The 23,567-nt window shown below is 38.1% G+C and overlaps 1 protein-coding gene across 2 annotated transcripts in view; it reads left to right on the top strand.

Annotated features, from left to right (window-relative positions):
* SHQ1 (SHQ1, H/ACA ribonucleoprotein assembly factor) overlaps positions 1-23,567 on the top strand; it is a 54,759-nt gene that overhangs the window by 28,028 nt on the left and 3,164 nt on the right. For both annotated transcript variants that reach the window (XM_054216184.1, XM_054216183.1), the window contains one exon: positions 2,680-2,800. In XM_054216184.1, the coding sequence (XP_054072159.1) occupies positions 2,680-2,800 (121 nt within the window). The remainder of the gene's footprint in view (positions 1-2,679; positions 2,801-23,567) is intronic.

Here is a 23,567-nt window from a genome sequence, read left to right as displayed (position 1 = left end):
ATTTTTAAGTTCTACATCTTAAATCTTAATAGCTTAGAAGATCAAATATTTTTTATTCTATTACAGAAATTGGAAACTTTTTATTTGTGCTTTTATTTGTAACTAGTTGGCTTTTAGAATAATTTGTACATAAAAGGCAATGTATTTATTGATTGGTATAATGCAGAGCTGTAACTTTACACAGAAGATACGCACAAACTCACTTAGAAATAAATCATTCATATTTTCCTGAGGTTATTATCAAAGTTTTTTTTGTGCCTGCTCTTAAACGTTCATTGCTGTTTTTTAAAATAGGCAATTTTTCTTCTTCACCCTTGAACTTAAAAGAGCTTGCCTCTGTAAGCTATGTGAAGAAAATGAAACTGGTTATCCTTGGGATGTCTTCATCTGCTATTCCATGGCTTGCTTAACTCCGGTATACAGTGAATTTTAATAAATGACAAGTCTAGGGCTACAAAAGAAGTAAGACTTTTAGAACTAGCACATTTGAGGTTTGCTTTGACTGACCTTTCAGCGAGGTTTGCTTTTGCCTCATCTTTCAGTGAGTTGAACTGACATAGCTGTCCAAAAATCCCCTGGTCTGTTCATCTTTTGGCTTCATCAGTTCTCTGATCCAGTTCACTATATGGTTTCACGAATACTTGCACTGGCACATCAAAAAGCTGTGGAGAAGGAGGCAAATGAGTACTTAAGCCAGTGTAAGTAATAATACTACTGAATACAAAGCCACAGCCTGCAAGTTAAGACCAGATGTCTACTGAAGACTGAAGTAGATATCCAAAGACAGAACCTAACAGTGTGGAATTTCACAGAAAAAGGCCAAAAATCATCTCTGTGTTATGGAATATCCTACATTAAAGCTTAAATTGTGTTTACTCTTCAGCTCTTATTTTTAATTTCTGTGGTAAGGAGTTAAATACAGTGTTGTATAAGACTTCTTGTTTATGAGGTACGTGTATAAGATTCATATTCTGAAAGCAGAAGTTTGGTAGTTTGCTGAGCTCCGTGTGTTTGCCTGTACATAGGGTTCTCTATTTAAAGTCTGGCTAGATTTGCAACCTCTCTGATTAGAGGCCCATTAAGCTACTATAATCCAAAACTTTAATCTGTGAAGAAATACTGCTTTTTCTTGAGAATTAGTGTTACAGTCACTAATTTACATTGTTGGCAGATGAGTAACAGTAGTGGATGATGTAAATGGTTCGGGCTGGCAGCTTGACAGCTAGAACATTAAAAAATTAGCGAAATTTTAATTCCACATATCAGTTCTTTGTAAAAGAGCACACTTCTTTTTAGTCAAAATAGTTAAGTTTGACAAGCTTGGCTTGACAAGTATTGATGGTGATATAACCTAAAAGCTTGTCAGTTATATTTGGCATTTTGTTTTCTTTTTCTGACTTTTCTTCAATTTGTCTCTTCCAAACCAGTGGAGTTTTTCAGTTCTGTTTGCCATGGCTTTTTACGCTCCATGTTCTTTCTCTTTATTGCCATCTTCCACATCCCTTCGTTTTCATTCTCTGTCGATATTTTTTCAGCATGCAATTACTTAAAAAACAAACAAGTGTTGTGATTTTGTGCTTGAACAGCAGGGGGAGTTCTGATCTTTTCGCTCTTTCATTTTTTTTTTTTTTCAATCTGTAAAATGTAATTTCATCCATGTTCAGGTTTCATAGCCTAGGAGGAGCCAGCCTCTTGGGAGAGGGTTATTAGATTCCATTTGCAGTAGTGGCTGTTTTCATTTGAATGCAGGTTTCCACACCCCCCCCATTAAACAGTGAAAATATTTTTTTTCTCCTTTTTTTTTTTTTTAGTGGTCCAGCACTTAACCCTTTAGCAACTTCCATCAGAAAACTAAGGGAGGAGATTCCAGCCAATTGGAGGTTACATTAATAAATTCTTCATAAATGATGGTATATGAAGAAAATTAAACTGACTACAGAAAGATTTCTGGTTGTGGAATGAGAAAACATTCAAGATTTTAATCTTTTACTGTATTTATCAACTGTGTGTCAAATGGCACCTTCTTGAGCCTGAAGTGAATTTTTCTGGGGCTCAGTTTGCCAAATCATTCTGTAACTAACCGAAGTAGGAAAAGTTCTGCTTAATTTAAGGCAATGGTTAGATGTTAGACGCTTACATTGGCTGACACGATTGCTGTGTCTCCTGCATGCTTGACCCTGCTGTGGGCTGTGTGTTCCCAACCCTGTTATTTTCCAACACAGGTATTTGTGTAGGCATACAGGGAAATAGGTTTCCTCTTTCTTCAGATAAATGGTGGGACATAACTTTTTGTTATTTGTGAGTTACTTTTCAGCTTGCTTTTTGTTTTTAATACTGTGGACTGTATGACTGTGCTGAAGTTTGGGCCGGCATAGCTCAGAGAAGTAGAAAAACTGGGGGAGGGGGGCTTCTTCAGCTGTAGAGAATTACACGCACGACTATGCCTTGGGGGTTTTACTCTTACAGAGAGATTTCTACTGAATTCAGAGGCTCCACGTCCTTGTCGATGTGGATACTGATGGGCATAGTCACATTACTGCTGTTCTGAGACTGTGAATCAACTTAAAATTACAAGATGGTTGTAGATAGCATGGTTATTAAAGCTTCAAAGGTGAGAAGATGGTAAAGATTATCTATGATGATTTCTAGTGAATTACAAAAATAAATATCTATTTCCAGGAAAAGCTGCAGTTCTGAAGTGTCTGCTGGATATTCACAAGATTTTTAGGGAGAATGACCCTGCCTACATCCTTAATGATCTCTTCATTACAGACTATTGCATCTGGATTCAAAAAACCAAGTAAGTTCTTAAGTAGTTATTGATGTGGGAAATGTTTTTAGCATACTTCATCTATGAACAAGGATCAGTAAAATCGAAAGAAATGCTATCTCCTGTAAATGGAAATGTGATCAGTGTTTTTCATTTAGTAACCTTGGCTATCCAGCTATTCTTACTACATAAGTGAAGACATTTAGTGCATCTTTTTATGTAGTGACATCATTGGAGAAGGGAGAGAGGAATTGCATTTTAAATAAAAATGTCAATTTTCATTAATATATTAATGTTTTCTTTGGGGAAAAAAGAGCTTCTGGGGAATTCTCATTCTATTGCTATCTTACGTTATACATGTTCATACATATAAAAAGGTTTATATAGCACTTAGGTAACAGTAGGAGATAACAACTCCTAGTTCAGATTGAATTAGAATCTGACAGATTCTAACAGAATTGACAACAGACAGATTCTAATAGAATTCCAATAGAATGGACAACTTCCAATTCTGGTCAGATGGATGCACATTTACATCTGTATGAAACAGTTGATTTATGGACTGTAGCACTTGTAACAATTGATTATTAACACCCAAATAAGTGTCAAAAATTGCTCTGCGCTGTGTCCTCTTGCACCTGTAGTTGCTTGCCAACTCACTCTCCCTGGCAGCTTGCTGTGGCTTCCACTTCACTTGAGAGGAAACAGTGGCTCTGCCACTTCCAGACATGTCAACACTCCATGTTTCACATGTGTTCTTTCAGTGGAGTTAGTGTGGCTTTACTTATTTCCAGAGTCTCGGGAACTTTGCAACCAGACTGGTTAGAAGTATCAGCATGCTTTAATGGTTTAAAACCAAAAGTATTGGTAGGAAAATGGTGAGAAATGGATTAAAAGAACATAAAGCTGTGTGTTCAAATCTTACTAAGCGTTATATTGTTCTTGTCAGACTTATTCTATTTTTCATACAGCTTTTGTTTTTTCTCCCTCACTGTTTATGTCTTCACAGCCTTCTCTGAAGGCCCACAAAAGTACATGTATGAGTTGCAAGTAATATTTCTCTGAAAAGGAAGGCTTTAGTAATATAAACACAAAAAATGCTATTGTCATGTTTGTTAATAGAACAACATATAGACTCATATAACAATGGTTAAAAACAGTCTTTGCGTTCCAGTTCACAATTTAACAAGAGACCATGGGAGAAAAAATAACGTAAGTGCACAAGACACAAGAAGCAGTGAGGGAATATAGAGGGAACTTGGTAATAATCATGATCAGAAAGGGGAATATGAGAGAACTGAGCCAACTTGCAAAGGCTGTATATTTAGGTGTAACCCTACCAGTACTTCTTAGAGAATTAAAGGCCTCAGTTCATAGGTGCTTATTACATGTTGTAGGTATTGTTGATTCTTAATCTTCTCTGTGTGATTTGAAAACAATGCACAAAATATTCTAAAGCAACTACAGGCGTTTCCAAACACTTTGATTCATCAATCCTGATGAGTTACAGGAACAGCCAGTTCATTTTACACTGACGTTTTTGAGGAGGCATTTTTTGGCCACACCTTAAATACAGGTATGGGGAAATTCATGTTCAGGTTGACATTGAGTTGAAAAAGTGCAGTAAATGAAGAAGGAGAAAGTTATTTCATGCATCTTTCACGAAGAAATGAGTCATAAGGCAGTAATATCACTGCTGCCCATAACAATGAATATAATGTCTAGCAAGTCAGTCATAAAACCCAAGTCTTTCTTTAAATACAGCGGAGGAAAATGTACGGTAGGTATAAGTGACTGATACATTAACACATTTACTCCCAGACGCATACATTATGTACCAGTTAAGCAGAACTGACAGCTTCTAGAAAGAGGGCAATTAAGTTATCTTATTGTCATAATGACATGGCACAATAGTTGTCTGTCATTAGGAGAACAAGAGAAAGAGGAACTGCAGAAGCCATTCCTATTCTTAGGGTCTGAATCAGGAAAGCATTTAAGCATACGCATAAGTCATTCCTGTTCCGTTTAGCAGTGAAGCATCTGCTTGAAGTTAAGCATGTGCGAAGTGAACAGGAACACTTTGTTTTTTCCCTGATGTCGAATGGAACAGCAAAGTTCACTTGTCATTCAGAAAATACCTTAACAGATACAGAAATGGGTGGTGACTTGTCTGTCAAGGATGAGGGTTCCCAGCTCCCCAAGGCCAGTGAGGCATCTGGAGAGCAGGGCGGTACATCTTCCATTCCAGGGGAAGAAGATACTTGCCTTTGTGGTGAAAACGCTTTGGGAGGGGAAGGTATTTACAGGTATTTTTGTTGCGGTCTCTCAGCGAAGTTATTTGCATGTCTCATCAGTCTGGGTACATTCTCTGTTTTGTTTCTTAGCTGTTCTTTGCTCCATGCAAGCTTCATTAACTTTCTTTGTTTTCTCCTGTCTTTTCATAGCTGTAGTCCCAGGGTGCTCTCAAAATCTGTGGAGGGTTTTTTCTTTTCTTCTCCTCTTTCCCTGGTATGTAACCAAGTCCTGGTGGAGGCTGGGGCCTCTTTGTTTAAACAGTTAAAACAGATTGTAAGTTCTTTTTAGTGAAGAATCTGTGCACTTTAAAAACAGCAGGAAACAAATATGTTTAGCTCACCTGTACTGGCAGAGAAAAGTCTGGGAGCTGTAGGTTTTTAAAAAAAAAAAAAAAGTTTGTCACAAGCAGAAATGTAATGGATATATCAAGTTGTAGTAAGTTTACGGTCCTATTCCAGATTAAGCCGCCAGCAGAGGAACACCACTGGTAGCTGGTAAATATTCAATGGAGAAACAAAAACCTATAGCCAACAGTGTGTCAATAGCTGATTACAAATTTGGTTTGAGATCATAGTTTGGCTGTGGCTAAATTAGATGAGTAAGTGAATGTGTCACTGGGCTGGCAAAAGATGATTTATTTTAAACACAATGTATCTGGAATTGGAAATGATTAAGCTGCTGAATAATACACATGCAGGTGGCTAATAGTCAATTGGGTATGGTGAGTACAAGCTACTTCTTTAATTCTAAGGATTTCTTTTTTTTCCTCGGAAAAATAATTTAATTCAGGTACCTGTTACTAAGAGAGAAGTAGATTCCTAGAAGTCTTAGACAATGCAGGATGTTAGCAAGCGCAGCTAAAATTTTGTCTTCCTGTTTGCAATCTTAAAGCTAGTTTTGCCTGCTTTCTAGGTTTCTCTTTGAGCTGCTTATGAAGTTACTATTACTAATTTGATCTATTGTATTAAGTGGAATGTAAAGTCCTTTTAACTGTTCATTGGGCTTTGAAGAAAAGGAGCATGTTACTCAGCCAAACTTGCCAGAAATGGGAGAAAAGTAAATGTTAACCTTGGTACCAAAAGCTAAACAAAGACCTATGGAGGCAGCTTGTAGTAAATCTCGGCAGGTGGTGTCAACATTTATTTTGAAAAGCCAGATGCAGCCAGATGGAAAATTGCGTCTTTAACCCCTGAGGTCATAATGACATGTCATCACTTCATTTGATCCCCTTGCTAAGTGAGCTTATCATCCACCCTGCTGTCACTTCTGGTATTACTTTCATTTCCATAATAAAATTAAATTTAATTTGTCTAGTTTGCATGTTGTTTTTTTTTTCTTTAGGTCAGAGCTTTTACAAACCACTATGATACATATGGCAACCTCTCCAAGGTGAAGTTAAAACTGAATTTGTATTATAAGTCTGAGCTTTTCTCCATCTTTCACACCTTACTCTGAGCAGAAGGAGATGAGAGAGTGGAGAAGGAGCTTTGGGGGAACCACTGGTTATTTGATAGCTGCAGTATGGGCTGCTCGGAGCAGGGGAATCAAGGAGTGGGTTTGTTGTAGGAGAGCTTTTTCCCTTCTGCCGGAGGGGAATTATGTGTCTGTGACCCCATGGGAGTTGTGTCTTTATAGAAGTCAGAGTAGTTTACCCACTGAGTCTTGCTGTGCTGAGGTTCCTTTGTGTAGACCAAGCCTTTCTCCAGCGTTTTGTATTCTCCTTTGTGCCAGTGTCTATTCACATCTCTTTTTGTTGTCCACTGTTGTACATATGTGCCTTCTGGTGGCTCGGCAGCAAGATGCCTGCTGGCCCTGAGTGGCTATGTGTAAGGCTGAACGGCTTCTGAGAGTCCTTGCCTGGGCAGGCCGTGAAGTGCATACTGTTCTGCTTTCCTATGTAAGTGAACAGCTGAGTCCATGCCAATTTAAAATACTTTTACCTAACATTTAAATACATGTTTAGTTTTAAACATGTATTGCTTTAGTGTCAGTAAATGCGTATTTTCTGTGTTCCTGAATTGGAGGTGAAGCTGTTGGTGTTCGTGGCAGTTTTCTAGGGGTTAGTACACTCACTTCGGCACAGTTGTATAGTTGTATACTTCTCAAAGTTTTATGGGTTATGAGGAGTGCAGGAGAATAAGATGTTTCATCCCATGTAATTTGTATTATATTTTTCATCGTTACTATTTCTCTACTTTTTAACTTACCATCTCACCCTTTATCTGTTCTATTGCAAAAAATTGTAAATTCGTTCTTTGTTGTCTATCGTAGTAGCTTCAACTCCCGCAGTTAAAGAGATCTGTACGTTAAGAGGGATGAGTTGTTAAATTGCCTCAGTGTGTCCTGTGGAACTGTGTCTGCAACTTGATTTGTTATACTGGTATATAGGCTGCTTTAATGTATGCCTGCTCTGTAGTCGCATATGTGTGCTCTGCAATCTAAGACAAATGTCATCTTGCTAATTTTGGTCATTGTAGGTGTAACATGCCAGTTCAAGCATGCACTCTTTGCTTTAAAGTAAAAACCAGGATTCCTGGTGGCATTTATGGTCTCTGTAGAAGCTGCTATCTTTGTTGGAACTAACTAAATTAAAGCTAATTAAGATATTCCTCAGCAGGTTATATTTATTTCTCTTGATTTGCAGGTGAGGCATACCCTAAAAGAGAAGCTAGCTTCATAGGTCTCTTTCACTTTTCATCTCCCTTATAATCGAAAACTAGTCCTTGTTACAACATAATTACCTAGTCTGAAACCAGCAGGGAGTTGCTGCTTTATGTGTAAGGTGTGAAGTTCTCTAAATAAATGTAGGATTAATTACATTCACAGCATGTCATTGAGGTGATGAGAATGACTGTGATTGTTCAGCCCCTCCTTTTCATTTCCCCAGGTTTTCTGAATTACTGTTTTAATCAATATTGTGTAATGTGGGCCAGAAGTGTTAAGGCCTGATGTTGCAAAGACATTAGGGAGCCTGAGTCTTTCAGTGAAAAAAAAAAAAAAAAAAAAAAAGAGATCCGTGAGATTTAGGATTTTTACTGCCTGTGTCACATTGGATCATAAAGTGCACAAGGGAGTAAGGAACTCACACTTCAGCATCATGGTTTCAGTCCATTGCATTGGTTAAAGTTTGGTAGAGGGAAGATTTCTTTATGTTCATTCTGACCTCTTTCTTGACTTTAACTGACTTTAAAAGTTTATTTTACAAGTTACTATCTCTCTATATTGGCAAAAAAAGACCAGGTTTGCATGTATAAGACAGCCTACTAACATTTCTTCAAAGCATACATTTGATCGGAGTTTTGCTGATAGTTTGACTGCTGTTGTGCCCATTTAAACACACTGTACCACACTGAATCTTCAAAGCCTTCTCTTCACTTCATAGGAGTATTTGTATAGCTGTACAGGTCTGTTATTAATTTATGTTAAGTTCTCTCCTCTATAGAGCATCTTATTTTCCTCATATCTTGTTACGCACACGAGCTCACCCATATCCTATGCTGTGCTTGCTTGTAGGGCTAAAAACATTTGAGAACGGGTCATGTATTACAGCCTTCCTGAAAGAATTACCTTAAGCTTTTTCTAGATTTGGGGAAGTATTTTGTACCATATAACATCTTTAAGCTTCTGTAGTCAAATACTATGATCTTTAGATGAATGTAAACATAATTTTAACATATATTCCAATTGTACGTTAAAACTATTTGTGAAACTGATCATCTATCTGCAAATGTAGGAAATTTGCTAAGACCTGGAAAACTTTGAAAAGTGTTTCAAAGTATGTGGAAACTATTTTGATTGTGCCATTTTTGCAGCTGTTTCTTCTTGGCATTTTTGTTTTCTTTGGCAGTTTAGGGTTTTGTAAAGCTCAAAATACTTAAACAGAGGAAAAACAGGCTTTTAAAAATCTTTCGGTCTTTGCTTTTTTTGCTGCTTGTAGGGTTTATATTCATGAAATCCTCTTCACTGTGGCACTGCCATGTTCCGTAGGAATGACCCAACTGTAACACCTGAAACTCTGGACTGTAGTGCTAAATGAGGGGTGAAAAGAGTATCTCTTGTTGACTCTGCACCTCTACTATGAAAATATTAACAGGAGGATTCAGGAACAAAACTATCCTAAAAGGTTTTCAAATGGTGTACTGCTAACATGTTAGTTTATTAAATTTTCGATCTGTAATGAGGGGAGGAGGGAATGTATTGAGAGAAGAAAAATCAATCAGTGCTTTAAAGCATTCTCAAATGTTAGAGGAATATGCTAATTTTCAGCTGTTAACCTCTTGGATTCAGCAGCCATGACTCAGAAGAACAAAGGCATAAGCAGTAATATATTCTGGATGAAAATCCTGCTGCTTGGCTCTGTGGGATTAAACTGATTTGTACAGCATGTTTAAAGCACTTCATGCAGTTAAGACCTTAGGAAGAACACAACTCATAGTATTGTATTTTATGTGCATTACAGTTGCATGGTCAACTGTACCCTGCTTTGTCTGTAGTTTAGATTTTACTTTACCTTCATTGCTGCCCCTGTTAACTGTAGTTTAGTGAAGGCTGCGGTAATTTCAGGTTCGATAAAAAAAACTCCAATATTCAAAGTAGGTTGTGCAGAGAAAAGCCAAATTGCTTTCACGTTGCTGCTTTGAAAGCAGCCTTGCCATTAGCATATGCTTTTAGTGTATGTTCTGATGTAGCCAGTTATGTTATTTATCAGATAGTGTAACAATCCCATTGCCACCATCACAAAATCTCTTATTTTGATCTATTTTGTAGTTAGAGGATTATATTTTTCACTATACTTCTTTAATGGTATTGTTATTGTGGGTGCACTGAAGCCACTTAATTCCCTGCCCTCCACCCCCTGCAAAACAAAGCAACTTGTTGGATTTGGGAGATTTTTAATTCGAAGGCTATTATTTCCTTTGGTGTTTCAGCTTAATAAGAGCCATACAGATACAAGGGATAAACTGAAAAATCTTGGTGCTGCTTGTGATCATGCCTTTTCCATGAACGTGGTAAGCAAGCTGTATTTTATCTGGTTACACAGGCTTCACCCTTATTGTCCTGTGATGACTTGCTATAGTAGCTGATGACTACAATCCCCAATTATTGTAATTCCTTCTTAGCAGGCTTTACAAGCTGGCATTACAACTGCTGGCAGCTAGTTCAGCATGCAGCACTACATTTGCTTACTGCTTTGAGTAATCACGATGCATTAGGTTTGCTTTTCATTCACTACTTCGGTGGCCGGTAGCAGTGTATTAACTTTCAGGTGTCCCAGCTGGTTTTCAAGTTTTTACCAATAATGGGAATGGCCACTTCAAATGGTTTCTTTGCAGGCTCTTTGAGGTTCATTATATGCATATTTCAGTTTACGTACCACCAACTGTACGAGTTACTAATATGTCAGTGTTCTAGGAAATGCTGGAAAATGGAAAAAAAAAACCCACAAAACCACTGAAAAGACAGGTAGGTTTTTGTTGCTTTATAAAGTTAAGATTGTTGTTTTCAGAGTTTTTGTCTGAGTATTGTGTGCAGTATCTTTAATAATCTGTAAGAAAATACAGTATATGTCTTTTAGATAAAAAATTTTATCTGACATTAAATGTTATTTATTTGAAGGTAGAAAATGAATAGCACAGACTGACCCATGTTGGCAATATGTGCTTATCTGGAAAACATGCATTTTAAGACAATCAAGTATAAGATGGCATATTCACAATAAAAGATTGTAGATCATAGTTATGGATTGGAGAATATGACAGTTGAGGGTGGCAGTTCCAGAAAAGTAGGTTGGGTGATGCTTGAGAACAGTTTGAACCTGAGCACCTATTTATCTCTGAGGAGGTAAGAGGGTGAGTGCAATGTTCAGCTCAGGAAGCAGAGTAGTATTGTTTAGGAGGAGGAAGTGGCATGACCTTAGAATGCATCATTTGTGAGACTGTGCTAAAACACAGACTAATTCTAGTGTCTGTTCAAAAAGGTGTTGAAAAATTGAGATAATTGGGGGGGGGGGGAAAGGTTCCATGAATGTACATGTCTGAATGACCTGAAACTGAATAAACTCAGTAGTTTATTGTTAAAAATGTTAAAGGTTGATTTGGACTTGTCTGCAAGTATGATGGGACAGAGATTTCATTTTTTAGCCATTGTGCAGTATAACAAAAAAGAATTACAAATAAAATCCATCTAGTTGAACAGAAAACAGGAAAAATTCAGACAGCAATAAGTTTTCACATTTTCCTAGTGAAGAGTAATTATGAGTTGGCTCATTCTCCCTAGGTTGTTAGGTAATTCTGTACTGTCTTATTTGTTTCCATCAAGATAGCATAGCTCAAAAAAATACCTTGTGGTTCAAACACTAGCTATGGGTCTGGTGCAGAAAGTATCTGAGATTCTGTGCAATTTATTATGCTACTTAAAACAGCCTTTTCTAGTCTTATAAGAAGAAATGCTATAATTTTCCTTAGAACTTAGATAAGGGTTTACCAATTTATCAAAGGGTATGGTGACTGTTGGTGCCTGAATTTGGTAGAGAACACAGATTTATTTATTTTCATCCCGAGTCATCTGCTTTTAATCCTTAGATCACAGTTCTTTGATTTAAAAATAGTAACTAATAAATTGCTAGCATATTATTTATGTCTCCTCTTTCACTGTTTTGATGCATGTTTTTAATACAGTTTCTTTTTGTTTACTGTCATCTTGAGCTGCCATGCCTCTCATTAAGTGTTGCATCTTATTTCAGGCCTGAGCTGTCACTTCAATTGTCTGTAAAGCAGTAGGTGCACATAGAGCACTTGGTATATTACATTACTTGTGTATTGTTATTTACAGACTTAAGAGGCTTAAAGCAAAACACTGCTTGCCCTGAAGGCTGAAAAAGTTGATAGACAGGTGGATATAATACCAGAAATTCCCCTTTATATATGTTTTAGCAAGCCCTGTAAAACATGGATTTTTAACAAGGGATTTAATCTCTCCTCCCAGCTGCTAGCTGCAGTTTCCTTTGATGTTTTTCCTCTCCTTTACTCTGTGGTTTTTTTTTCTATTTATTCCATCACTTTTCTGAAGCTCATATTCCTTCAGGCTGTGTCTGAATGCACCTTGCTGTGGGTAGAGAAAGCAAAGAAGAAAGCCATTTTTTTCCCCCTCAGGCTACTGCTTTGATTTTCCAAAGTTGTTGGGAGGCAGTTCCTATCTGCCTACAGAAGGGTCAGTGATCTGTGTCATGTCTTTTCAGTCGGCACATCTCAGCTGACTCTCCTTCTGGTTTGAGGAAGGGAAGGATGAGCTTGTGTAGTTTTGCCTTTCTAAGCAGGTGGAGTGTGCAGCTGTGATCAAAGTGGGAAGATGATCTGCGGGCTGGTAACGTCTTCCTGTTTTGTTTCCAACCTTGACAGCAGCTAGCATGGTCTCCTCCACCTGCCCCCCACCCCTTGCAGTGATTGCCCCGTAAATCTCCAGACAGAACAGAGGTAGAATGAGAGAGAGAAAAAATGTTGAATGAGATGATAATTTAGTCTGTGGCCTAATGCCCACTCCCCACTATTCCCTGGGGATGACTCCTGCAAGAACTGGGCAGTGTGAGCCAGCTACGTGATGCTGCATGTGTGGCCTGCAAGTTTCCCTGTCATGGTCAGGAAGCCAGATCTGCAGCCAATTCAGTGGGGTGTGGTGGTATTATTATAATTCATTAGTATTATTCATAAGAGGCATGATCATGCTCTAGAGCATCTGATATGAGGTGCTCTACAAACACAGCAGGGTGTTGGGGGGAGATGGCAGCAGGCTGTTCAGTTTAGGCCCTTGCAAAAATCTGCTTTCCTGACAGGAATTTGCAAGATGCTCAGATTTGGTGTCTTTTTCTGTTTAGATTGTGTGAGCTGAGAATGGACTGTGAGTGGGAAGGCTACAGGTGGTGTTTTGCCTTCAAGTGTTATGGGTGTCAGTCAGAAGCAACAGAGCAGCGTCAGAGTTAAAACACTGATTGACCTCACTAGGACTTTTGTTGCTTGGTGGATAAATTCCATTGTAAAGGGGTAGGATCATGTTGGAGTAATGAGTTTCTAATCGTGCCTTTAAGCCTGTCTGTTGTCATTGTTGTTCTTGTTATTTTTGTAATACACGAGTTTATTAGCATTATCCTGACACTGAAATTCACATCTTCTGCACTGCTTTGTGTGAGCACCTTTCATTCCCATATTGTAATACAAATTGTATAATTTACAGTGTTAGGTGTGCTATCTGATAGATCACCAGCGGTGACGGTGAAGACCAAATTCTAGGTAATGGCATTAGGAAATTTGAGGGACATGGGGCTAACGTAGAACAATTGTCAGCATTCCATTTCTGTAATGCAGCCAATACTTACTATCACATTATAAAATCTGTTGCTTTCTCTGCATCTGTTTTGTGATGAGTTATCTATTCATCTTTCATTATTTGTATTTATCATATATAACTTTAGAAGCTGTGCCATTGTTAGATGTTTGTACTGTCTGCAACTTACTGAAGCTATTTTGGCAATACTGAGATGCTTCTAAGCTTAGTTAAAGTATTCTTAAAACATATAAATACTTTTCAGTTTCTTTTTATAGTCCAATATTAATGCTGTCTGTTTTCTCTTATGAATATTTTCATAGTAGCATCTACATAAGTAAGCTGTACTTGATTTCTTTTATAATCCAGGATATGTTTGGTTTCAACTTATCAAAAAGACCAAGTAATGAAAGTAAGATGTTATATTGGAAAGCTTCATCTTTTTTTAAAATATTTATAAATGTGAAGTTCAGCTCATGCAGTATTTAGATTCATTATGAAAGAAGCGCTGTGGAATTTCAGAATAAATATGGAGGGAAAGTCACTTGAAATATTCAGACTTATTAACTTAAAAGAAGTCACTTAAATTGAAATGATGGTTCTATGTTTTATATTTGATTTATGGTTAACAAACTGTAATACTTTAAGCTACGTGGGTAGCAGTTCATGTTTACAAGACTGCAAGTTGGATTGCAGTATATCTTAGTTTCTCTTAGTTCTGAAACTCTCTTAGTTTCAGAATTCATGTAATGCCCTTTAAAAGCCAGATTTTCAAGATTAAAGTATTTTATGTTCCGTTTAAACCCATTGGATTCTTCCACATCAGCCACTGTTTTATGGTGCAGGACTGCTTTCTGTCACCTGAAGATAAGTGGTGGGTTTCTCTTGTCAAAAGTAGTGTCTTTATTCTGGATTTCTGCTCTTCTAATCCTGTCAATTTCAAGTGGTGGTGTCTTGCTTACGAGGAGATCTGTTTTCCAGACTTCTTTTTGAACCCAGTGCTCCCTTTTTTATAGTGTGGTCTTCCTATATTTAAGATAAAGATTTGGTGTGCATTGAACGATTTTCCAGTCTCCGCTTTGTCTGATGTCTAAAAAGGAGGGAGGAAAAAGAAAATTCTATAAACTTCCTACAAACCCATGCTTTGTGCCCCAATCTTTTCACCACACCCTTCGACACCTCCACCAGTTAAGAGGCAGCACATGCAGTAGCTGGTCTTGGCGCTGGTCAGCTGGTTGGTAGGTGCGTGCCGTGGCCTCCTACCGAGGTAATACACCATAGCTCTGTTCTGATGGCCCTTTCTCATGAGGGTTATTATTTTTTTTATCTACCTCTGCTTATTTTCATGAAATATGTAGGAATTTAAAGATCCTTTTTAACCTCTAGTTGCTCTTAAATTTGATTGAAGTTGCCTGGTATTTCCAAGAGTTGTTAGGAAATAATTAACAGTAAGTATAGACATGGACAGTATAACTGTAAACTTAAATTATTTCAGCTAAAAAACAGAATCCATTCTCTTGAGAAATGCAAAGAATTAATTCATACCTGCAGTTGCGTAAAATACCTTGAATAGACTGAGCACATTTTATTTTAGCAGTTGGTTTTTCATAAGGAAGTGTAGAAATTAGTCTTTAGTGCTGTGTTGTGGAGATGGTTTGTTTCTTTACTATGAAGACCGTGGTTAAGCTAGTACTAAATCATGTGGACGAATGTTGTGTTGTTTCTGTTGTCTTTACACTCATCTGTCTTTTGCTGCGGATAATGTAGAATATTAGTTAAAGTTTAAGTCAATTTTTACCTGAATCCTGAAGAAAACAGTCCTGTTTCTTCTTCACTAACAAATTAAATTCAGCTTTCTTCTTATATTATCTTCTGTACTCATTGATCAGAGCTAATGAGATTTTAATGGAGTTATTTATTGGTTCTGCCTCTTACTATAAAAATGTATAGTAGACTAAGCACATGAAACATCTGAATGGTTCTGTTTGTGTTTATCTCACTGGCTGTTAATTGTACTAGCTATTCTGTGATTCTTTCAGATCTCATAAACCAGGTAGAGTTCTGATGAGCTAACCAGCTAATAAAGGCTGCAAAGGGATTTAGTAAATGTTGCATATTCATATTTCTGTTTAACAGATACAATATGGAATTTTGTGGATAGAGTTGCCAGTTCTGAAAAGGGACGTAAATTATGTTTTAGACTTTTCTGTTTAGGAACCTGTGGTATTTTCTGTGTGTGGCACAGGTATAAAAGAATATTATCTGTGCTCTTCTGAATGAGGGCCTTTTGTTTCCATTAAAAAGTTGCCCTGTGGTTCAGGTGCTGTGTTTTCTTTTCCGCTTCATGCCTTAAACTTCATGGTAGTATTTGTAAACTTTTATCCATGTTTCACTGTAGAGAATAGTTGTGTTCCCAGAGCTGGATGACATAAAATCTGTGCATAGCTTTCCCCAAGCTTGTGTGGAATTGGGGTGAAGGCATGTATAAGGTACTTAGCAATAAAAGCAATGTAAATTAGGTTTGTTTTCATAGTCATGCAACAGTCTATACAGATACACAAAGTGGTTGTCACTGTCTGTTAACATTTACCAAGACTACGGACTTTCTGCTACAAATTTCTTTCAGAACTTAATTTGGAGTATTTTTGTTCAATGATTCTGAGCTTGCTTTTTCAAAACTATTTCACTATGGTTGGTGGTCATTGACTAGTGTATAACTTGGAACGTGCATTAGGAATAACCTTGAAACTGAAATAGAAAAGGTGAAATATGGAATCTCATGTAAAACACACATTAAAAGGTGTAATTGAGTCTTAGTCTCTTATCTCCAGGCAGATTCTGAAGCTCGTGTTCTTTTGTAACCCGTGAGTAGTTTTGAGCAAATGGATGGTGCATTTAGTGTGATGACGTCTTTATTATTGCAGCTAAATGTCAATTTTTATGGATTCTTTTCCTGAAATGGAGGATTTCTTTTGTTATCTAATCTCATTGTTTGACCATTTATGCTTTTTTGTGCATGTTGACTTTAGGTGTTTCTACGTTAGTGAAGTCTGCTTTTGCATTCAACATAATCATCGTATCTTTTACCAGTCAGGGTTGATCAAACCTAGGCACTTTTATGTCTTGAATATTTTATTAAAATCAAATAGTCTTTCAATTCGCTATCATAAGAATTAAATCATTGTATTATTTTTTTTCTTTCCAGCTGTTTGAAATTGTCAAGTGTGGAGGGATGTTTGACTCTGTTAGTTGCCCTTCTGAAAGAAGCATGCTACTGTGGGTCTAAAGCCCTGGAGTTTAAGTTATGTCAGGGTAATTCAAGACTATGTGTCTCTCTCCCACTTTATCCTCCGCCCCTGGGTGTCAGAGTATGCTGCTTCAGTGACTTACAGTATGGCCTAAAAGGGTGAGCTCAGTTATCAGCTTTAAGAGACTTTCCTCCAAGATAACCAGTTTGGTTGCACAAGCAGTTCTAGATAGAAGCTGACATCTGAATTTTAGATTGAGGAACAATTTCTTTTCTTCTCAAGTATATATAAGAATAGTTAAATGCTTTGCCAGCTGTGTCATTCTTGTATGAGCTTACTTTCTTAACTTTTGATACCATGTTTGACTGTAACTTGTTGAGCCCTCTGCTTCCAGGGAGCTTAAGCAGTATACTTACTGCCGTAGGGATATTAATTTTCATCAAGATCGTGACAGAGTTCCTGTGGGAAGTTAATGTTGGCATTATCAAGGGACTGGACATTGGACAATGTCTCTTCATGCCCCTTGTGTCTGGACAGATAAGGCTTGGGCTGTAAGACAGTGATGGACGGAGTCCAGCAAGAACCACTCTGTGTATGGGTAAAATAAGATGATCTGAAGGGTCTGTCTGTTTTGCAGATGCTCTTTTGTTCACCAGTGACAGTCCACACAGAAACGTCAGTTACATCCTATTGCAGCCAGTCCTCAACCAGCCTTGTGACAAGGCAGAAGATTTCATTATCCCTTATAGCTTAATGGACATTTCAATGTCTTGCAGATACTAAATTTACACATCCTCTATATCTGAACTGCTGAGGCTCTACTTTGGGATAATGTCTGGTGATGTCTGAGATAATATTTACTCTAGAATTGTCTTAATACTTACAGTGCCTCTGGCTAAAAGAATAATTGTGGGAAATTGTAAGCAGTGCTGCCAGGTATGTAATTTAGAACACGTTTAAAGTGGTTATACTCTTGGTTGGTTGTTTTGCTTGTTATCTTATCTGTTTTATCTAAGAAAGAGGGTGTCTCTGAAACTTTCTCTCGCAAGTCTGAGTTTTGCCAGGCCTTGTTGAGAAAGGTGCTTTAAATATAGACTAACAATTTCTCCTTAAACTTGGTAGCTTCTCATGCAGTAAATGTATAAAATTAGGGCAGTTGGGAATACCTTGTGGTCCAGCAGACAGAAAGCCTTTTGCTTAATGCAAGAGCTTTACTATTAGATGGATCCTGTGTGTCCAGTGCTCCTGTTGAGTGGAGATAAGTTAAATAACTGTCCTTTTTATATTTTTCAGCCCTGCTGACTGGCACAGCGTGCTGCTAGTTTGTATTTGAATGCATCTCAAGGAATTGTAGGCCTACCAGGGGATGGCTGCTTGGCAATGAGACAGGCCCATTTTCATATTTGGTGGAACCTACGACACTGCAAAGGCACGTCTGCACTTGAAGTATCTACTGTTTCTTTGAGACTTTTTTATCTTGCCTGTAAGGCTTAAAGATAATTAATGTAAAGTGTTTTACATTTAAAGTAGGGATTGTCAGCCCTTTACAGCCAAGTTAGAGCACTGCTAGTATGGTGGACTGATTCCCATTGTAACACAGTGAGTAGGCCCTAACCGCACTCGAACAACATACTATAACAAGACTTTAGTTGGTTCCAAGACCAGTTAGGTCACATTCAAACACCAGGCTGGTAACCAAAGCTGTTGTCAATGTTTTTGGTTTGTTTTTTTTTTTATACAGGTTCTCATGCTTTGTTGCTTCTGTCTTGTGCTTGAGCAAGAGTAGCTTATTGTGCCGTGACAGCACTTGTGCACTGTACAGTGACTTGATTGTGATTGAGCAGGGGTAGATAATAAGAAAATTCTGTTGCCTCATAATTGTGTTTTGCCACATCTTACACCTAGTTTACACTATGTACTTCTGAAAAGTACATGTTTGTATACACCTGTGAAATGCAAAGCCAAACTTACTGAGGCAGTAGAAATAATGTTTCTATTGTTTACAAAAACAGAAGCAAGCTAGAGCTTGTGCCTGTACAAGAAAAGTCCCTTTCCATTCTGTAGTGAAATGTTACTGACTCCTGCTTTGAAAAGCTGTGCTGCCAGTTGGACTATTTAGTCCCATGTTTGCAAATACTCTGGACAGTGTTTTATATACATAACTCCCATGCTGTGATAGAGTATGCAGTGCCACCCATCACACAGAATGAGGAGTAGAATGCTGATTTTCATATTTGCAAGTTCTCTTTGAGTTGTTTGTTTGTCCCCTGCCCTGGGCAGGGGCACCTCCCACTAGACCAGGTTGCTCAAAGCCCCGTCCAGCCTGGCCTTGAACCCCTCCAGGGGTGGGGCATTCACTCTGGGCCAGGGTCTCGCCACCCTCAGAGTGAAAAATTTCTTCCTAATATCTAATCTAAATCTCTTCTCTTTCAGTTTAAAACCATTACCCCATGTCCTATCACTCCTTTCCCTGCTAAAGAGTCCCTCCCCATCTTTCCTGTAGCCCCCTTTAGGTACTGGAAGGCTGCTATAAGGTCTCCCTGGAGCCTTCACTTCTCCAGGCTGAGCAACCCCAGCTCTCTCAGCCTGTCCTCACAGCAGAGATGCTCCAGCTCTCTGAGCATCTTCGTGGCCTCCTCTGGACTCGCAAGAAAATTATACTAAAAAAAAAAAATAGTATTTATACAAGAGCATAATTACACAGAATCACATATTTTTATTTTAACATTTGGGAAAAATTAGAGGATTTTGTGCCCGGATGTATTCCCCAAGTCCTGCATTTATTTTTTACTTTCTGCGGCTAGATTGACTTCTGTCTTTCCTTCCAGCTTATGTTAAATCTTCCTTGGAAACAATCAAATCCCTAATATGTCTTCTCTGAGACCTTTCACAAGTAGCTCCATGTTCTGGAGATAACAGCTGTCTTGATTCGTCCAATCCTAGTGCCTTTTTTTACTCCTTGGAACAGAAGCTAAACCGGAGCTCATAGGAACATTAGTATTTAACTGGAGCAGTTGTGTCCTGCTTCCTTCCCACCCCGGCTGCTGCTTGTGTCTCAGCACTGCAGTCGGTCCCCATCACCATCACTTCTTGTCATGCTGCCACAGGTGGGCTTTGCTGTAACCCTGTAATGGTTTCCCTTTCCTGTTGCCATAATCCTTTTTTTTTTTTTTTCCCCCCTCTTGCTTTATTTGCTAAATGTCCTTTGATTCTTTGTTCTTTTCACCCCAGTTTTACTCTCTTATAATCTGAGACCTGTGGAACAAGATATTTTTTTTTTCTTCTAGAGCGTGCAGAAACTCTCCACCTGCCTAGACAAGGATTACAGTAGTTCTGTCTTGAAACTTTAATTCCAGACTATATGGACAAGACCCGAGATGTCTCTGTTGTTATCTGTTCCTCAAAGCTATACATTAAACAAAACATGCATCTGATCAGTTTAACCTGTAATTAAACATTTTCCTTAAGCAACTGACATCTTGATAACTAATAATTATCATGTGTAGCACCTTTAAAGCCTATTATGCATGTTTATGTAAGAACACTATTACCATAATAATAAGATATCATTACTGCAAATGTGCATACTGAATGAGCGTGTCTTAAAGTAATCATGCGATTCCATTAATCATACTTGAAAAATTAAAGTATTTGCTGTCTAGTCTCTAAAACACTACTCAAAAGACTTTGGAAACAGCAGGACCTGTTTATTACAAGTCTCTAATACATGATATCTCTTTTCTGATGTCTCAGTTTTGTTTCCTGAATTGTTGCTTATCTTTCAGCTAGGGAAATCGTTAGCTCAGAGACCCACAGTCTCCCATTGAAAGCATTTCCATGCTCTGATTTTTTTTTTTTTTTACACTGTTTGCCTTGTTTTTTGTCGAGGGAGTGCTGCCACCTTTTCCTAAGGCTGATGTGAAATGCACTCCTGAAATGCAGTTCTCATTGGAATTAGGTAATTGCCTTAAACAAGATGGACTGATAGCTAATTGTGGTTCTGTTAGTCCCTTGCACGGGGGGAGGGGGGAGAGAAGCTGCTGTTCAAGTGTTATTTTTTTTTTTTTCTTTTAATGGAAGATTGGAAAGTTGAGGAGTGGAGTTTTCTGCTTTTATGTATAAACTTATCAAGAGCGTGACGGTTTGTGTTTGTTTCTCATATTCAAATGTCAAGCTCTGTGCTCTGTCCTGGTTTTGTTTTAGTTTTTTTTTCTGGAAGAGACTTGATGACCAGAGTGGAAGATGGCAGGAAACATTTAGCCTAATAAGAAATATAAGTAACTGAAAAGAGACTTTTTAATGCTGTTTAAATGCAGTTTAAGAGGTGTCTAAGAGCTAAAAAAAATTGTAAAATAGAAGATTCCTATTGTGGTTGGTCTGACATGATCTTTGAGGCATCAATGGTGCAAAGAGAAAGAAGGTTGTGCAGGTCTGTGTGAAGTCCGCACCCCGACCCCTTTCCCAAAGCGTGCTGCTTGGTAGTTGGTGCACCGTGTCCTTGTGCGTGGTGTTGGCAATCACACTGCTCCTTGGGACCACTCCCTGAGAGGGCCGAAAGAAGGCAGTTGCAGAGGTTAAGAGGATAGATGGAATTGTTGGCCTTTTGCAGGCATTTACTCATCCAAGCAGAGTATCCGTTTGTGCTGTTATTGTTAGAAAGGAAGAGCAGGCTGTTTAATCAATGGCTCTTTTTCCTGTAATCCTTTGTAAAGGTAAAAAGAATGTCCTCTATCAGTAGTTCTATCAAAACTTTTGGGGAAAAAGGACTAAAAGTGAGACTTGAAGCCACAGTTGTTTTATGAAATCGGTTACTGTTGGTATTTTGTAGTGTCTTTTGATCACTCAGAAGGAATTAATCCAAGGTTTTCAGACTAAGAATGCCTTTTACAGTCTTAGGTTGTCGAGTAGCACAGGTGTTTTTCTGTAGCTGTCAGGCACAGCCTTTTCATTCATTCTCTTTGAACTCATTGATAAAAACGCATTTGCGTGACTAAAACGCTTCTTTAGAGAGGCCATTCTTTTATCTGTCAATAGTACCACATCTAATTTAATAACATAATGTGTGTTGAGTCAAATTGGTATATAAATGTGTATTTTTTTCCTTAATGCTTGGCATTCAGTAATCTGTAGCATAGTGAAGTATTTATGAATGCCATGAAATACGTGGTGCCATAGATCTCCTTAATAACCCCAAAGAGGGTGGATTTATACTAGATACAAGGAAGAAAGTTTTTACGCTGAAGGTGGTGAAACACTGGCCCAGGTTGCCCAGAAAGATGGTAGGTGCCCCATCCCTGGAAACATTCCAGGTCAGGTTGGACGGGGCTCTGAGCCACCTGATCTAGTTGAAGATGTCGCTGCTCATTGCAGGGGGGTTGGACTAGGTGGCTTTTAAAGGTCCCTTCTAACCTAAACCATTCTATGATTTTAAGGGAGCGATTTCAAAGACTGAGAGTATCTAGCAGAAAAATATGCATGAAAAATTAGAACAGCAGAAATAGGGAAAAGGGAAAAAATACCTATAGGATTGGGGAAACAAAGTGAAAGACATGTTAGAAGAGATGTGAGGACAAACAGGACTTTCAAAATGGGTTTTCTGTCTATAATGGCAATAGTAAAAGAGAGAGGTGAGACTGAGGTAGCTGGAGCTGAAGATGTATTGCCAGAGGAAATTGTTGTGCCTGTAGTTAGTTGCTTGTGGCTGTCAATGAAATTAAAAGGAACTACATATAAAATGGGTACAAAATAGCGTTCTCTGTCACCATGCACATTTAGCTTTTGGAGCTCATTGTATTCTTGTGGACAGTCAGGCAATAGGACAGGAAAAAGAACTGTAACTTCATATTATTAACAACTCTTACAGGGAAGGTGACACGTGCGTATAGTTAGAAGGAAGGAAAGAGACTGTTTCAAAGGCAAGGTAAAATGCTTTCTGAAAGGGATATAAACTCTTGTGACTTGTGGTATAAACCAGCTTCTCACCAGTGTTCAGGAACAGATTTCCCTGCAAGCCAGGTATTCTCTTACCACCTGCCTGCAAGGCTTCATGAACCTTTCCGTGTATCACTTGGCTGTTTTTTCTTCTTTTTACCTATGGAACAGGGAGAATGCTTTCTTTGTTCCCAATTAGGTTGGCAGTTTTTCAAATCCTCCATAACTTTTCAAGAAAAATTCCAATTCTTGACAAAACCAAAATGGAGATGTATCACCAAAAAGAAGAAATTAGAATATTGTTAAGTAAGCAGATTTTTAAAAATTGATACTCATGTTTATATTGGAGGCTGCTAGGATAATACTGTGATTTAATTCTTAGCTTTAGATTTAAAAATCCTAGAAATACAAATTGTTCTCTGTTGCTTCAATTACTTCTGGGAAACACTTATTTCTTTGTTTTCTAGTCTATGGGTTGACCTAAGGAAGTTTAAGATGTTTTATTCCAAGTTCAGCTTTTAAATGTTACAGTGTCTGTGTAAAACGTGTAAGAAGCTGCATTGAATTTCCCTTCCCCCCACTTTTAAATACAATTCCTTTAGGAGCAAAAAAAAAAAAAAAAATTGAAGCGTCTGTGTTATACTGAGTAATTATGCCCTCTGGGACACAGAATATAAAGATCTTTAAAATCATTCAACTGAGAGAACAAGCACTTTAACTTTTGCCTCGCAGGAGTCATGTATTACATTATCAGCTCCTTGCTCCGGTGTCAGTGTGTCATGCCTTGCAGGTTAGCGGGTTTGGCAGAGGAAATGAAACCCAGTCAGTTACTGCAGGATTTATAGTAGACCTGCTGTTGCAGGAAGCGGTGAAAAGTTGATTGATAGTCTGAGGCAAAACTCTACAACAAGAAACAGGATGTATGTTTGTTATTTTATACCCGTTTTGCCCTTGACGCCCCCCCCCCTTCCATTTCAAGGCACTCTTTTACTTTTTGTTCTCTCTGT

Source organism: Rissa tridactyla, chromosome 10 (assembly GCF_028500815.1).
Source record: "Rissa tridactyla isolate bRisTri1 chromosome 10, bRisTri1.patW.cur.20221130, whole genome shotgun sequence".
NCBI classification, from domain to species: Eukaryota; Metazoa; Chordata; class Aves; order Charadriiformes; family Laridae; genus Rissa; species Rissa tridactyla.
This window is presented reverse-complemented; position numbering and strand designations above follow the sequence as displayed.